At 43.1% G+C, this 17295-nt stretch overlaps 1 protein-coding gene across 9 annotated transcripts in view; it reads left to right on the top strand.

The window, feature by feature from the left end:
- PLEKHA6 (pleckstrin homology domain containing A6) overlaps nucleotides 1–17295 on the top strand; it is a 199003-nt gene that overhangs the window by 162960 nt on the left and 18748 nt on the right. For 8 of the 9 annotated variants that reach the window (XM_088458163.1, XM_088458156.1, XM_088458157.1 and 5 more), the window contains 5 exons: nucleotides 2916–3002; nucleotides 13810–13863; nucleotides 15237–15314; nucleotides 15946–16014; nucleotides 16154–16234. In XM_088458163.1, coding sequence (XP_088314289.1) covers nucleotides 2916–3002; nucleotides 13810–13863; nucleotides 15237–15314; nucleotides 15946–16014; nucleotides 16154–16234 — 369 coding nt within the window. The remainder of the gene's footprint in view (nucleotides 1–2915; nucleotides 3003–13809; nucleotides 13864–15236; nucleotides 15315–15945; nucleotides 16015–16153; nucleotides 16235–17295) is intronic. The other variant, XM_088458160.1, reaches the window with a different exon arrangement.

Genomic DNA, 17295 nt, shown 5'->3' with positions numbered 1-17295 from the left:
TTCACCGGATTTGGATGTAATTACCCTCAAATTAAATCTGAAAGTCTGCAGTTAAAGCACATCCTGTTTGTTTCATTTCAAAGCCATTGTGGTGGTGAATAGAGGCCAAAATATGAAAATTCTGTCAATGTCCCAATATTTATGCACCTGATTGTATATATAACATAATAGCAATATACTATTGAAGTGATACAGATTTATTTATGTTGTGTAAAATCATTCTTATTTGTACTCTTTTTTTTTTCAAATGTACTTGCTGGGCATGTTCTTTATCTTGTTTGAACAATCTTGCAATAAAAAAGATCCCAGCCGTGGCAACACCCTCCAGTATAGATTTAACATGAGGATATACAGATATATAGGGCCAAATTTAATAGGGTGTCTGTTTTGGTAGATTGCGAGTTTGGTGCTAAACTCGCAATTTTTCACAACTCTCCAATGTAATAGGGTGTTTGTTCACTAAAACTCGCATTTTTCAGAGTTACTAAAACTCTCCATTCTCAAACTCGCATCCAGATGTTTTCACATTGAAAACAATCAACTCGCCCAATGTAATAGAGTGTCTGTTTCAGACTCGCAAAAAAAAGTTTACCAGAAGTCCCCAAATAATAGACCTGCTTCAGGCTAGCGAGTACATCCTGAGCAGGTCAGATTAACACAGAAACATGCACATATCCATAAGATATGTACATGTTTCTGTGTGTACTTATGTTAAATGGTTTTAAATAAAAAAAAAATTACGTGCACCCCCTCCCCAAAAGCATAACCAGCCCCGGGCTTTATAAAGCCTGTTCTGGTTCTAAAAATACAGGGGCCAAAATGCATAGGGGGCCCCTGTATTTTAAGAACCCGCACAGGGCTTTGTTGAGCTGGTCCTGCTTCTGGAAAATCAGGGGACAAAACGAGTAGGGTTCCCCTGAAAATTCCAGAACCAGCACCGAACTCTGTCTAGCGGGGGCATAATGCCACAGCCATGGAAAACCTTTCACAGGTTTCCCCGGCCAAAGCATTACCCCTGACCGCTAGTCAGTCCAGGCCGGGGATCCCTGGGTAGTTGGGTACCCCCCCAATAAAGGGGTACCCCTCTCCAGGGCACCCCAGGCCTAGACTGATAGCCAGGGGCTATCCCCGGCACCCTAGGGCGGTGGGTGTCGGGTTGATAGTGTTAGTGTAAAGTGTAAAATTAAATTTTCAATATTTTCTTTATTTGTAGAACCACAAGTACCAGCAAGCCTCCCCTGCATGCTGGTATTTGGAGAACCACAAATACCAGCATGCGGGGCATTATGGGCCCGCTGGCACTTGTAGTTCCACAACTAAAGAAATACGTAAATAAACAAACATACACCGTGAAAGTCTAATTTTAATAAAACATACATGCACACTCACACTCACACATACTCACCTAGTATCCGAAGTAATCCATAGGGGTGTACCTGAAAAAAAAAATCCATACTCACCTCTCCTATGCGTCGATCATGTCCTCTTCTGCAAGTAGGCAATCCAGGGGTTAAAATAAAAAAAACGAAAAAAACCCGATCCATGCCGGACACATGTGTACACATACCTTTGCTCCGCGTAAATGACCGGGGCACACGTGTGCCCCGTCAGTGAAGCGTCCGCCAGCCAATCAGGGAGCATCTCCGTCGGAGCAGCTCCCTGATTAGCTGAATGCGGCCAGCCTGTGTGTTCCATAGACGTCTATGGTGAGAAATCCCCATAGACGTCTATTGTGGGAACCGCTACATCGTAGCCGCAAGATTAATTGAGGTTAATCTTGTGGTTACATCAATGATACAATGTCGCGATTGCCTACTTGCAGAAGAGGACGTGATCGACGCCTAGGAGAGGTGAGTATGGATTTTTTTTTTCAGGTACACCCCTATGGATTACTTCGGATACTAGGTGAGTATGTGTGAGTGTGCATGTATGTTTTATTAAAATTATACTTTCACGGTGTATGTTTGTTTATTTACGTATTTCTTTAGTTGTGGAACTACATGTGCCAGCGGGCCCGTAATGCCCCGCATGCTGGTATTTGTGGTACTCCAAATACCAGCATGCAGGGGAGGCTTGCTGGTACTTGTGGTTCTACAAATAAAGACAATATTGAAAATGTAATTTTACACTAACACTATCAACCCGGCACCCACCGCCCTAGGGTGCCGGGGATAGCCCCGGGCTATCAGTCTAGGCCTGGGGTGCCCTGGAGAGGGGTACCCCTTTATTGGGGGGGTACCTAACTCCCCAGGGATCCCCGGACTGGACTGACTAGCGGTCAGGGGTAATGCTTTGGCTGGGGAAACCGGTGAACGGTTTTCCCTGGCTGTGGCATTATCCCCCCGCTAGATAGAGTTCGGTGCTGGTTCTGGAATTTTCAGGGGACCCCTACTCGTTTTGTCCCCTGATTTTCCAGAACCAGGACCAGCTCAACAAAGCCCTGTGCTGGTTTTTAATATACAGGGGCCCCTATGCATTTTGGCCCCTGTATTTTTAGAACCAGAACAGGCTTTATAAAGCCCGGGGCTGGTTATGTTTTTGGGGAGGGGGTGCACGGTTTTTTTTTTGAGCACACACACAGAAGCCATCACGGATCTCACTGATCTGTGATGGCTTCTCTAAAACTCGCACCATTTAATGCTACTCGCATTAAAAGGTGTCAGTTTACATTGTCCTAAACCTGCCTAAACTCGCAAATGCAGTAGCCTCGAGCTGAAAAGTTTGCAGGCTGTTGAATTTGCGAGTGTCAGTACAAACTCGCACTTTCTAAAAGTCCAAGAAAGTGCGAGTTTGTACTGTTACTAAAACAGACTACCTATTACATTTGGCCCATACTGTATACAATGGAAACTTTGTAGAAGATGCTGAAAATGAGGTACAATTATATAACTTTACGTTTTAATCTCTCTTGTTAGTATGACTATTTGGGTGACCGGAGACCTGTGCCCACAGGAGTGTACTCGTATAGCTACCCATCGTCCCCTCCTCTTCATGACAAAATGGTAAGTGTGACTTAGTGATTAGGTAACAGCTATCATCCATCCTTCTATGGATTGAAGGGTGCCCAGCAATAGGGCAGAGCAACTAGCACACCTCAGTGCCTACACTTTCCCTGTAGTGGTCTTGTCATAGCTGTATGCGTCTCTGTGTGCTACTGTAGCAGCATCTCACACTTTATTTTTTGTCCTTCATTCTTCTGATTTTTGTCCTTGCATATACAAATAATAAAATAGTAATAGATGTACAAGAGGTATGCAGTCGGGAAACCGGCTGCCTTAATACCGACAGCCGGCTTCCCGGCTGCTTTATCCCGGCGTGGGATAAATGACCGGCGTCTATATCTAGACGCCTGTCATTTACCTGACGCTGGGAGACCGGCGCCCGGCATCCCGATCGAAGGGATGCCGGGCACCGCGAGCGGACAGCCGCAGGGGGGAGGGTTAGGTTTAGGGCACCCGGGGGGGACTTAGGGTTAGGCACCCCCCCGGGGAACTTAGGTGTAGGCAGCGGGGAAGGGGGGAGGGTTAGGGTTAGGCACTTAGAGGGGGGATTAGGGTTAGGCACTTGGGGGGGAGATTAGGGTTAGGCACCCCTAAGTAGAGTTAGGGTTAGGGGGTTACTTTAGTTTATACTTACCTTAGGGACGATCGGGATAACGGGCGCTGTCGGGCTTCCGCTGCCGGCCTCTGCTGATCTTTCGGCCTGCCGTTGCCGGGAATCGAACTGCCGGCCATGCGGCAGCCGGGATATCATGCTGATTCCATACAAGACTGTACTGTTATTAATATGACATAGCTGCCAGCATTTATAAAAAAAAATATTCCAGGGATACTTTGTTGCTTATCCAGTGCATCAATGCATGTAACATCATGCGATACTGTCTCTGAGGAGCACTACAATCTCCAGCATGTCCTGTCTACTGCATATGATAATAATTTAATTTTTACATTTGAAATACTAATTTTCAATAATTGGTAGCTTTTACAGAGAATAGCTGGTGATAATCTTTGTATCTAATAGAACATTTGATTTAGTTTTTTTTTTTTGTGCTGTGATCAGTACTGACAAACACACACATTTCCATTAATCATCAATTGTAACTATATTACTGTGTAACTTTAACTGGATGATAAGGGACCACTTACTAGGTTCTTATGTTCTGTCCAAAGCTTGGGCATGAAAACAATAAGTCGTGTTAATGATATTTTCCAGGAAACAGTGTACAATGGGCCTGATTCAGCAAGGATCGCAACTGCGAGTATGCATGCAATCGGCCAATGGTTGCGTTCTGCGTATGCATTGCAGTGCATGTGCGCGATCATTTCACTGCGATCTGGACAGTGATCGCAGTCACTACGCAGACCCATCGCAGAGAGATTGACAGAAAGTAGCGTTTGGGGGTGGTGTCGGGAGGTTAGTGGGGGAAATGCAGGCTTACCAGTGCGTTTGAACGCAGTGCATAAATCATCCACTGCGATGCCATACGCAGCTTGTATGATGAGGTTAGCAATTCCTGAGTAAGGTCTGAGCTTGTGTTAGTGTGCGTGAGGCTGCGATTGTACTCAATGTTACCGATGGTTTTGCAGTCTTGCTAAGTAATGGAGCATACACACGGTCAGATTTGTCAGACTTGTCAGATTTGTCAGATGAACGACTGAATGATTGAACGATTTGAACGATTTTACCAAGGTTTTGAACGATTTGAACGATTGAACGATTTTTGACTGCATTAAAATGAATGGAATCGTCCAAGTCTGACTGCAAACCCATCAGATGTCAGATATCGTTATCTGACAAACGGGAACGCGCATCGTTGATCGTCCCTCGTTCAGTCATGTCAGATATGAACGATTTTCCTTCAGATATGAACGACTGAACGATTTTTAAATCGTTATCGTTCATATCTGAAGGAAAAATCTGATCGTGTGTATGCACCATAATACAGATGTGTGTAAGGTAAGGTGGGCGTCCTTATGTTGTGTAGTGATCGCAGAGGATTAGCATATCTTCACAGTGAGACTGCATGCATATTCGCTATTGCATTGTCAGTTGCTGTCCGTACTGAATCAGGCACAATGTACTTTGTTATTAATGAAAACATATTACACAGGAAATATAACACAATGCTGTGATTACTAAAATCCAACATAGAACTGTAAGGGCAAATCAGAAATCCTGATGTTTTTCATCAAAGGAAAGTTTTGGTGTAAATCAGGGATTGGGAACCTCCTGCCCGGGGGCCGTATAAGGCCCTCTGAATTATTTGGTCTGGCTCTCTGATCTTTTTTCTGCTAGACTCATCTGGCCAGCAGGGTGCCTAGAATGGCACCCTGCAGCCAGAATCTATGCAGCAATGCTGCCTGGAGCGTCCTTAGGATGATTCAGATGGTCACACCGCTGACCTTACAGCTCCCCAGGGCATCCTGAGGATGCGCCGGGCATTGCTGTAATCAACAGCGATTGTGGCCCCGTCCCGTGTGATGTCACACGGAGGAGGCGTGGCCTGCACCAGGCCTGTGAATAATGTTCTATATATCAAAATGGCCCTTGGCAGAAAAAAGGTTCCCCACTCCTAGTGTAAATAAAAGTGAAGCTAATGTGACCATCATGGGGCATAGGAGAACACAGAATCAGAATCAGGTTTATTACCAAGGCACTAAAAATATTCAGTTGTGTTACTGATATATTATTATTATTATTATTATTATTATTATTATTATCCTTTATATGGTGCCACAAGAGTTCTGCAATGTCTTACAAAGTACATAGACAAATAAATGAACAAGCAACAAGTGACCTGCAGTACAATACAATGCAGACAAGGACAAGGTTTATGTACATTGCTGCATTAGTGATCATAACACTGAAACAAGCAACAGGGCATAGGCAACCAGGTGTTAGGTGCCCGAGTGAGTAGCACAATACGGTAGAGGGCCCTGCTCGTGAGAGTTTACATTCTAAAGGCACAGGGCAAACAAACAGGTTTGATAGAGTAGGCCTGCAAATGGTCATCATGTAATGCAACATAGAAGTTACCGGTTAATGGCGTGTTCAGGTGGACCAGCGGACCCAACCCATGCCACATGAACATACCCCACACCACCACAAGCCTGCACGGTGCTTTGTTGTCAACTGTGGCCCATGGCTCATGGGGTTTATGCCACACTCGAAACAAACCATTAGCCTGAAGCAACTGGAACCGTGACTCATCGGACCATGCCACATGTTGCCAGTCCTCCAGGGTCAAATTAGCGACATCACAAGCCCAGGTGAGGCATTGTGTCCGGTGTCACAGTGTTAACAGGGACACTCTGGTGGGTCTTCTGCTCCCTTATCTCGTGGAAGCTAAAGAACACTGCACTGAAGTGCCGGATATGCGTCTGTGGATGTAATTTGAGACAGTGTCGCTTGTCTGTTACAATGGACAATTCTGGCCAGACTGGTTATGATCATTAAACACCCGTGGACGGCGACTGCGCTATCCACAATGGATGGTAATGCCTTCCATGAGATATTCCCAGTACACACATGACACCATAAATCGAGGAATGTTGAATGTCGCCACAACTTCGGAAATGGAATGTTCCATCTGTCGGGCACCCACTATAACACCCCGATGGAACTCCGATAATTCAGGTCACCTTGCTATGAGCAGCCTAGCCGGTGTTCAATTTGACTCCTGAGATGTCAAATTACAAGTGATGTGGGTCTGGGCATTTCCAAGGCATCACAGTACAGTGATGCCACCTACCAATACCATTACATACTGCTATCCCATAACTTTTGGCACTTTAGTGTAATGGGACACAGAAAATGTAGAACCACACTCCACTTTAGTTGTACAAGCGTTCCTGTTTGTCCACCATTTGCTTTCTGTGTATACACTAACTTATTGTCTCCTGTCTTCCTGCCCCTGCAGAAAATGTGTCTCCGCGTTTGCAATGACATCTTAGGGGGGAATTCAAATAGCTGCGGTAATTTTCCGCATGCTAATTGATTCCACAAGGCTATTTAATTAGACCCGAAGGCAGCCCGCAGGCAGCACTGGGATTTTTTGTCGGGACCTGAAAAGAAATCCACGATAAGTAGCATGTTAACAGATGAAGAAACCCTGAACTTATCACAGAATCTATGCGTTAATGCCCGTTAACTTGGTCTCGGGTGAAAAATGGGCTGGAATTGTATAGCCCAAAACATTAAAGCCCGAGGCTACCACCCTTTTTCACCCGTTAAATTAACGTGGCTAATTGAATTCGGCCATTAATGTGCACATGACGGAAAAAAAAGCCACTTTGAAATCAATCCCTCTATTACTCCAGGGCCAGCCCCTCCATTCAACTCTTATATTTTTCTTTTATTTCTTATATTTTTGGCTGGACTGAACCCCTTTAATTGCATGCACAATAAATACTTTGTCCCACAAAACTAAATCTTGCTTATGCATGTGGGCTGTATAAGAGACATACACCCCTCTCACCAGAGACTGACATCTTCTGGCACACATCTATGCACTGGCAAAACAGTAACATTTGAACAAAAAAAAAGCATGACATCACAAAACATCATTTTACTTGTAGCGTTGATTTTACGTTATACTTTAATAGTGATATTTTCAGCTACAAGCAAACATAGGAAAACAAGTTCTTCTCAAACATATGCAGGACTCATGTAATTCGGGTGACCGAGTCAGCCTTTACTGAGGTTGTGAATGATTAGCAGTTCTGAGAAGAGATCCTTGGTCAACTAATATATATTGCCAACCTAATGGTCCGCTTAAGATTCACACTGAACATTAATTTAGCAGTTAACTCTTTTATCGCATGCAAAAACAAAAATAAGAAAAATAAAATGTAATTGTTTTTAACAAATACATATTGATGAAATAAAAAAGGCTATTTACTTACATTCAGGTAATACATAAATCTGCACTTCAACCAGAACAACCAATCATTGCTTTAATTAAGGGTTATTTACAAATTGCAAAATTGCAAGGCAGTGGCTTACTTTTGCACTTTGATACTGTGAATATACCTGGCCCCCCTGCAATTTCAATATGTTTTGTATGTGTTCCATTTGTAACTAGTATGTATGCAAATCCAGTGCAAATGTTCTATTGGAGAATAAGAGGAAAGAACTTGAGGTGTCGACATGTGATACTGGGATGGAGTGAGGAGTTAGGGAGCAGTCCACCATGAGATACTGTTTAGTGGGAATCACTATGGTCCCCAAACCAACAAGCAGGCGGTCTAATACCCCTTTTCCACCAAAATTTCGTGTCTGACCCGGAGTTGGAACAAAGTTCCTATCCGGATCAGACCCGGAATTTTGCCGGCGCCGACTCGGGATATTCCCGAGTCAGCGCCGCTCACACCGCAGTCGGGTCTGCATAGACCCGGCTTTTGCGGAGTGAAAGTGGTCGCTTGGAAATGACATCATCTCCAAGCGCCACTGAAGCCGGACCAATCGGCCAGCTAGCAGCGCACTCCAGGTCATCGTGACCCGGAGTGCGCTGTTCTCACAGCAGGGTTTCACGGGCTACGCCCTTGTTAAACCCTGCTAGTTACCTGGGTTGGATTGCCGGGTCACTCGACCCGGCGATCCAACTCTCTCCCCTTTTACACCAGGGAGCTGCCCGGGTTAACCCTTCAAAAACCCGGGTTTTAGCTCCGGTGTAAAAGGGGTATAATTGTGAGCTGCATTTCAGTGAAGTGGTGTGGTGATCTCACTAGGCAGTTTGCTGCCATTTGCATCTCCAACATCTATTCGCAGGGAGTCTCAGGGCTTAATTCAGCGTGCACTGCTGAACGCAGATTCCCGATGTTCACATGTGCATAACGGGTCTGTGACTGACAGTCTGCTGCCGTTTGGGGGCGGGGGGTGGTGGCGTGTTGCTGCCTTTGCTGGGCAGGGAAGAAGCCAGGATCTTCGTCGGCTGACAGATATATTTTCCTGGCCTCTTCCTATAAACTGCGGCGGCCAGCTGCAGGACCTTGCCGGCCGATGATACGCAGAGTATCCGATGCTGCGTTGGACAACGCAGCTCGTGATACCTCCTGCTGCATTACCATATCTGCAAGGATCGCAATTACGATCCTTGCAGAATCAGGCCCTCAGTCTGGTACACCTAAAAGCTGTCATTTTGTCAGTCCTCATGCTTTTGTTAGTGTTACTTAAATTAAGACTTCTTATATGATTTACTATGGGGGAAATTTAATTCACCGCGAATTGTGTAGCGCCGGGAGGGAGCTCCCAGAGTTATTCAATTCAGTGTGCTGTTATGTCGGAGAATGCCAGTTCTCGCAACTTAACAAGGGTGTTAAGGCGCGAGAAACAGTAATCTCTGACTAAAGTGCCCGGGCGCGACTAGACTCTGAATTCGCCAAAATTTGCTCGCTGCCCTATGGTGCAAAATTTGGCGAATCCGGACTGCCATAAAGTGCGGCCACTGCCACGATGACTCGCACTGCGAGATCATCTCACGGAATAAGATTGACCCCTTTGTGGTATTTGAGCGGCTTCCTGGGAGCATACAAAATGTCATAATTTATACAGTTCCCTAGGTTTATTTGAAAATATATAGCTATATTATCATTATTTATGTTTGTATTTGCTTCTAGATGCAGAATTGGCAATATTTATGTGTAGTACATAAATGTAATTCATTCTTCAATTAATATAGTGGCTAAATTATTAACCAATAAGTCTATTAACAGAAACCCTTGTTTATATAGAGTAGGTACTTTTTCCATGCTGGTAACCAATGAGCTGTAATTGTGCATGAAAAGACCTCAGTTCATACAGAATCCTGCCCCAGGGTGTTGGAAAGGGAAGCAATCGGGAAGCCGACTGCCTAAATACCGGCAGCCGGCTTCCCGACTGTCATATCCCGGCAAGGGTGAAATGCCGGGCATCTAGATGTAGACGCCCGCATTTCCCCGACGCCGGGAGACCGGCGCCCGGCACCCCGATCGTAGTGATGCCGGGCGCCGCGAGTGGACAGCTGCGGGGGGGGGAGGGTTAGGTTTAGGGCTCCCGGGGGGGACAGGCTTAGGCACCCCCCCGGGAGGGTTAGGGTTAGCCACCCCCCCGGGAGGGTTGGGGTTAGGCTAGGGGGAGGGAGGGTTAGGGTTAGGCACCCCCGGGGGGACTTAGGGTTAGGCACCCCCCTGGGGGACTTAGGTTTAGGCAGTGGGGAAGGGGGTGCTTAGGGTTAGGCACTTGGGGGGGAAGTTAGGGTTAGGCACCCCTAAGGAGGGTTAGGGGGGTTAGGTTAGGTTACTAGATACTTACCTATCCACGATCGGGATTTCCAGCGCTGTCGGGCTTCCGCTGCTTCTAACTCTGCTCTTGTCGGGCTGCCGCTGACGGGAATCGAACGGCCGGCGGTATTTCATACCCATTCCGTTGGAAAGGAGGTAGTGTACTTACATTGTGCTAAAGCTTTTCATTTACTGCCACACATGAGACTTATCTAAAGGATATAGGCATAGGGGAAGCTTCTTGGACATAGATAAAAAAAATATTCTGAAGAATAGGAGAAGCAGGGATGGATTTACTGAAGTGTGGGGTTTTAGAAGTGGAGTTGTTGCCCATAGCAACCAATCAGATTTTGTTTATCATTTATCTAGCACCTTCTAGAAGATAATAGCTAGAATCTGATTGGTTGCTATGGGCAAAATCTCCATTTCTTAAAACCTGCACTTTAGTAAATATACCCCGCAGATAGAGTTGATATTATTGTACAAAACATTGCATCCATATCATTGTCCTAGAAATGTTAGTGACACTGATACCTTGGAGATGGAATCTCTGAGCATAAATGACTAAGTCAAATCTAAAATGCTTTGCGGCAATAAGTTCCACTCCAGGAACTAAAGCATTGGTAAAGCAATGGCATTTATGATTATTGGCCTAATTCAGAGTTGAACACAGTTGCCGGCAGTTTCTGTGCCAGAAATAAATGTGTATATGTGCTTGTACACAGTTGTATGCATCCAAGAAATGGAACTGGCCCCATCCCTACACTTGGTTTGATACCCATCATCATTACCTGGCACATTGGCACCTGCCTATATTTGGGTATACAAAAGATGCATCTGAAAACGTGTATTTACATTTCTGTCCAACTTTGCATCAGCCCTTGGGCCTGGAAACTCACTAAATGTCGAAAAGTTATATTAGAGCAATTACCTCGGTGCCTCCGCCAAATAATATATATATATGTGTATATATATAATATTGTTTACGGCTGTCCCTGAATCACAGCCATGATTTTTGTAAGTTTCATAATTTTTGTAAGTTTTTCTCTATTCAATAAAATGAATTTTGTGGCATGATCATGTCTTTTGTCCGACTCATGTTGTGGTTGAATATGGTGTAATGCACTTGTATATCTACAGTGCAACATCCTCATATACTTTTAGCAGCAAAGTGTCTCTTGAATGGATTTCCAATGCTGGCAGCTTTAAAAAGAATTTTGTTTTAGTTATTTCTCCTATTAGGTGGTCGGTGTTCAGCACAATGCTGAGATTTCTAAGGCTTGAAACTAATGAGTGAGGGGGGCACGATCGCATGGGGGAAGGCGCAGGTGTGTGATACCGACAATGAAGACTGGAGAGACGGTGCAGCAGCAGCACTGATCCTCTCCTCCCTTTCAGCCACTGCCAATGACAGGGATCCCTCATTCTGGGATGAGAGGGGCAGCACAGTCGTCAGACGGTGGTGAAGTAGATGGACACTACTGCCCAGTGTCCGCTTACTTATTGTTCAGTTGGGGGGAAAGTTCCCCCTACACTAGAACAATTAGTTGGGCAAAATCAAACAAGTTTGATTTTCCCAACTAGTTGGACCAACCGTTTGCTGGCGTTTTTCAGCTTGTGGGAGCAAACAAATGATTATCGTTTGCTCCCACGCACTAAACAATTATCATTCCAACCAGACAACTAGTTGGCTGCTATCGTTCTAGTGTATGGTCAGCATTAGACTTTGTGCACAAGAGCTATTTCAAACTGACTTCTCTCCATTGTACTTTGTACAGAAAAGAGGTGATGACCAGGCACTCCGCCCTTATTATCAGTAGATAGAGGAGCAGGGATGAGAGACAGTGGAACACGTTTTATTGTGTCTGATCTCTGGGATCTGCTTGGAGTAAGATGGCAAAGTGCACTGGGGTACATTTTACCAAGCATGCCGCTGCTTCTCTACATGTTTAAGCAAGAAATTTTAAATGGCAATACCATTCAAAGCATAACAAGGCATGTATTCTGTAGAATAGTATTGATGTTTGAAATATCTTGTTTAAACATGGCGAGAAGTAGTTTACTCCTCCCTCTCTCATTTATTCAATAGAACATAGGGGAGTCTGATTTAAATAAATTAGATTTGAATATACAGATTATAGCCCGTATTCAATTAGGGAGCGAAAAGTCAGTGCTGGACTTTTCGCTCCACATCGGAGCTTTTGCTGGGATAAAGTATCGGGCGCGCGCCCGCTTTATCTCCATATTCAATTAGGAAGCAACGAAAATGGGAGCCCGCGGAAAGGTAAATTTCGCTACAAATTTTGGAATTTTCGGGTTTTGTTCCTAGGACCCCCCTAAAGATGTCCAGACATGGTGGTTCACTCTGGGTACCCCCCGTTTAGCCCTGCAGAATGTGTTCTACATTTTTAAATAACCGCTGCAGGTGTTTTTTCCCGACATTAGAACAAGTGATGCAGAAGAGCACTTAGGTTTATTTTTTCGTTTTTTTAAGTGGTCACATAAAATTTGGGGTACATGAAAATGGGTACTAGCATATCTTGTACCTAAAGTAATTTTATAAAAATTCTGCAATAATGCACCTGCCGCTAATAGCCTATTCTATTTTTAAACACTGTTTTCACTTTTTTTTTTCCACCCCTAATTTTTTATTTATTTTTTTGGGGTGTCCCTATTTTTTTTTTTTAAACTTTATTTGACACAGTTTATGTTTAAATGACAGTCCCAGGGGTACAGGCTATTTTTTTAAGCCTGCACTTCTAAACCCCAATTCTGCACTTTTTTTTGCCATGTAAAACATGGTGAAATTTTTCAAAGACTTTTCGAACCTGCGAAAAGTCTTTGAAATTGAATATGGGGATAATTGAAACATGCGAAAATGACATCATCGGCGATATTTTATCACCGATTCCGACTTTTCGAATACCCACCTTAGAGGGAAATCTATCAAATCTTGGAGAGAGAAAGTGGAGAAGTTGTCCATAGCAACCAATCAACTTCAGACATTTTATAGACTTTCCTAGAAAAATGACAGTTAGAAATGGATTGGTTGCTATGGGCAACTTCTCTAATTTGTCTCTCTCCAAGATCTGTTAAATCTCCCCCTAAGCAAGAACTTTGTCACTGTTGCTAACAGAACCTATAAAAATGTATATAAAATGAGACATAAAAATGTGTCCTCTGTGTTTTGTCCTGTGTGTCGTGTTCTTGGACTGTACATTTCCTGTGATATCAGTTTGGTCTGTCCGACATGTTGCATGTTATTTGTATTACAAATGTGTGTAATGTTACTACTATGTAACCTGCAGTGTGATTGTTATGTGTGTTTGGATTGCCTCACGCTGCATGGCATGTTGTCTTTCCTTCCCTGCTTCTGCACTTTCTGCGCACGTCTCTGCAGCTTGCTAGATTTGTGATCCCCCAACCCTTGCTGAGTACCACTTTATTAACAAGTAGGTGTGGGGATGGGAGGCTCAGAACCTGTCTTGCGCTCTGCTTTGCCTTTTTAACCCTGTGTTTGTCTCCTGCTGCTGCCTCCCCTTCCCCACAGGATGAGATGTTAGATCTGCAGTTACAGAGGCACCTTGATTTTTTGGATCAGCAGGTAGGAAGCCGCAAAGCTTGTCCCTCCATCCTTACCCTGAGTTACTGTCACTGTGACGCAGTGTCTGACCTTCCATCCCTCTTCTCATAGACTGTGCCATGCGTGGTAGGATAGACCCCCTTGTAACAATGTGTCATTGCTTTAAAGTTTTGGTTATATAAACATGCAAATGTGACTTGAGAATGTAAAATGGTTATATACAGGAAATAACATTATATGGGACAACAATCAATTGCAGAGCTACAGAGATTAGGCAGTAGGGTCATAGTAATAGTATAGTGCTATACCAAACTCCTAAATGTCACCAATTTAAGCAGGGAATAAAAAGCTGCCAACATCTCTCAAAATCATTATTAAACAATATGCATCAATTCATGACTGTTTAGGGAAATGTGATTCTTACCATTTTAATAAGGAAATTATATGACAACATTATTTTATTTGTTTATGTGATAATGGTATTATAATATTAAAAATGCATCCTTTGTTTTAATCAAAGCATAAATATAATAATGTAGCTTTTCAGCAACATTACACACATGCTAACAGTTAGACCTTGGATAAATAGGCACATGTGTCTTTCTAGGAGATGCAGTGACATATGCACTGTGTAGCACATGTGTATAAATAAGAATGTTTGACATGTTTAGAAGCAGGGCTTGCTATGTCATATGAAGTATGTATTCATCATAGGGAACATTAGTGGGCACATACACAGCTGTCCTAACTAACAACAACACAGCTTTTGCTATATACAAGTCACATAGGATAAAAACTAATTTGGAACATTAGGAGTCTGAATGAAGGGCAGCCCTGAAGCCCTGCTAAATCACTAATGTAAGGCAAATAATCAAAGTCATATCTCCCAAATGTCCTGCTGTAGTCACAACAGTCCCAATTTTAATGGACTGACCCACCATGCCACCATTCAGGACTTTTGTCTGGATTGCTGGTACTTTGGAAGGTATGTCCACTGTGTGTTTAGTAGATGGAGGTTGGGGGATGACTAGCACTTCAAAAGCTCTTGGTACACACATTGGCAATGGGACATGCCCCCAGTGTAATGCGCTTACTGCCCCTTTTCAGAGAATGCTGGGATGAATTCCACATGTATGGCTGGAATGCCAAAATACCTTAACTGGTGTAACCTACGATTGATATAAACTGACCCCTGTTCCTACAGCTAAAGAATTGTTTGTACTCGAATACTCCTTTGCTCACTTTGTTGTTTTTCAGGGCAGAAATAATTGGCGATTTGTAGCATGCAGATGTGAGTGAGTTAGGGCAGCACAGTGGCTGAGTCAGGACATGAGTGTCTGTGCTGTGGAATTACTTATCTTCATCCTGTCTTTCCCCTTCACCACCCGCTGCAGATGAGTGAGAGTGAGACTTTGATCAGCATGGTTAATAATATGGTACACTCCTCCCCCAGAGCACAGATCTTCATGCAAGTAAGAGAACACTAAAGTGTCACTTTCGCTCTGCATGACACAACCCATTCTCATCTTCACAGATAGGCCGCCGTGATAAATTATTTTCGGAACAAGACATTAATGCAGAGTGGCTGCATAATATATCAGTTTGTTTTTAAATAACCTCCATTTACCCAAGCTGTATGCACATGTACCAGTAAAAGCTATTCATGGTGACAAGAGGTGTCATTGTGTCACCTTCATGATGTGTCGCACCACACAGTCAAACTTAGGTACATAGCTGTTGGAGTGTGAATTCCACCGGGAGAGAGGCAGATGCACGTCAGTGAGGTAGAGCTTTGGCTTAGGTAGAGAACAGGTTCCATAGTCCCACTTCTCATTACAAATATCCATAGCATGTAAGATACCTCATTCACCAATCTACACACAGGAGCTGAGTGACCTTATCTTGTTACTACGTGGTTAGCAGGCAAACATAATAAATAATGCTCTCCTTAGAAATTCATTATATGCTCCCAAAATCTGGCTGTAATCAGTATAGGTCACCCAGTTCCTGAAGAGCATGTTGTAACTTTAGTTATTTTGTCAAAAATATGTATTGCAAGAAACAAAAGTGATAGGTGTAATTAAAGAGATCTGTATTGTTTAGGTGTCCCCTTATGCAGATCCATACCGAGAGGCGTTACAGAGCTACAAGTTCAATGAACAGGACACAGATGTGAGTTTTTACTTGTGTGATATAAATATGTTACAGAAAAGACAGAAGATATTCACCCGGCTAACATCCCCTTTCTATAATCTACTACTATTACTGTATGTGGTAATTAATGTAAGATACCATGTTTTCATCCTACTAGAAACTTCTGGGCAGACTTTGTGAACAACACAAGGTGGTGAGGGAACAGGACCGGCTGGTGCAGCAGCTGAGAGCAGAGAAGGTAATATACATCTTGTACCTGACACGCAAGTATGTGCAGCATTCATTGTATACAGTAGGGAGCTCCTGATGGAAATTATAACCACAGTTTCAATTCCAGTTCCACTAGAAAAATGATCCTATATCTTTGGTTACTGTACATTTCATGACTAGGAAATGTACGGTCAAATACATTATTATTATTATTATTATTATTATTATTATATTGTTTATTTATATAACACCTCCATGTTAGGCAGCACTTTACAGACAATAATCACTCACATTGGCTCCTGCCTCTTTCAAGCTTACATTGTAAATGATCTAATGCACAAACGCACACATTAGTATCTATATTGTCAGCACTGCAGCCAATTACCTATGTTTGGACCTTGGAAGAACACCGGAGTCCCTGGGGAAAACCTACCCCAGCACGGGAAGGACACACAAATTCCTTTCAGGTAGTGCCCTGGATGTGAAAGAACCCAGAACTGTGAAACAACAAAACTAACTACTGGTATCGGATGCATTGAGAAAATGGCTTTGTGACAAAGGCATCCACATCATTAACAGGAAACAGTTGATTTTACATTAATACATATTGTAAACAATGCAGAAATCATACATTAAATAGACACGCGAAGTAAAGATCAAGTTAAATAAAATAATGAATATTGGGGATGCCTTAAATTGTGATCTATGTTTGTCTAGCTGATTTAAGATCATCAGAAGTTCCACATATTGTAACACTTTTATAGGTTTATGGAACAAAACATAATATTTTGGACAACTCTAACCAGAAGCAAGATTTAGTATTTTAAAATGACTTTCATCTCATCAAAATATTCAGTTCTGTAATAATATACAGTCAATTGCAAGTGTATTCAAATTTGAGTGCATTATCTACGTCTATAATATATGCATGCTTTCCTTTTGCCAAAACAGATTGACAACTAGATTATGCATATCTTAGTGTATAAGCACTTTCCAGTTTTTTTACAGACTTTTTTTTTTATTAAATACAATGGGCTCCATTTACTAACGAGTTTGAGCTGTTCAAACTCGTTAGTGAAGATATTTAAC

This window comes from Taudactylus pleione, unplaced genomic scaffold (assembly GCF_031769625.1).
Source record: "Taudactylus pleione unplaced genomic scaffold, aTauple2 ptg000814l, whole genome shotgun sequence".
NCBI lineage: Eukaryota > Metazoa > Chordata > Amphibia > Anura > Myobatrachidae > Taudactylus > Taudactylus pleione.
Note: the sequence above shows the minus strand (reverse complement) of the source record. Positions and strands in the feature narration are given on the sequence as shown.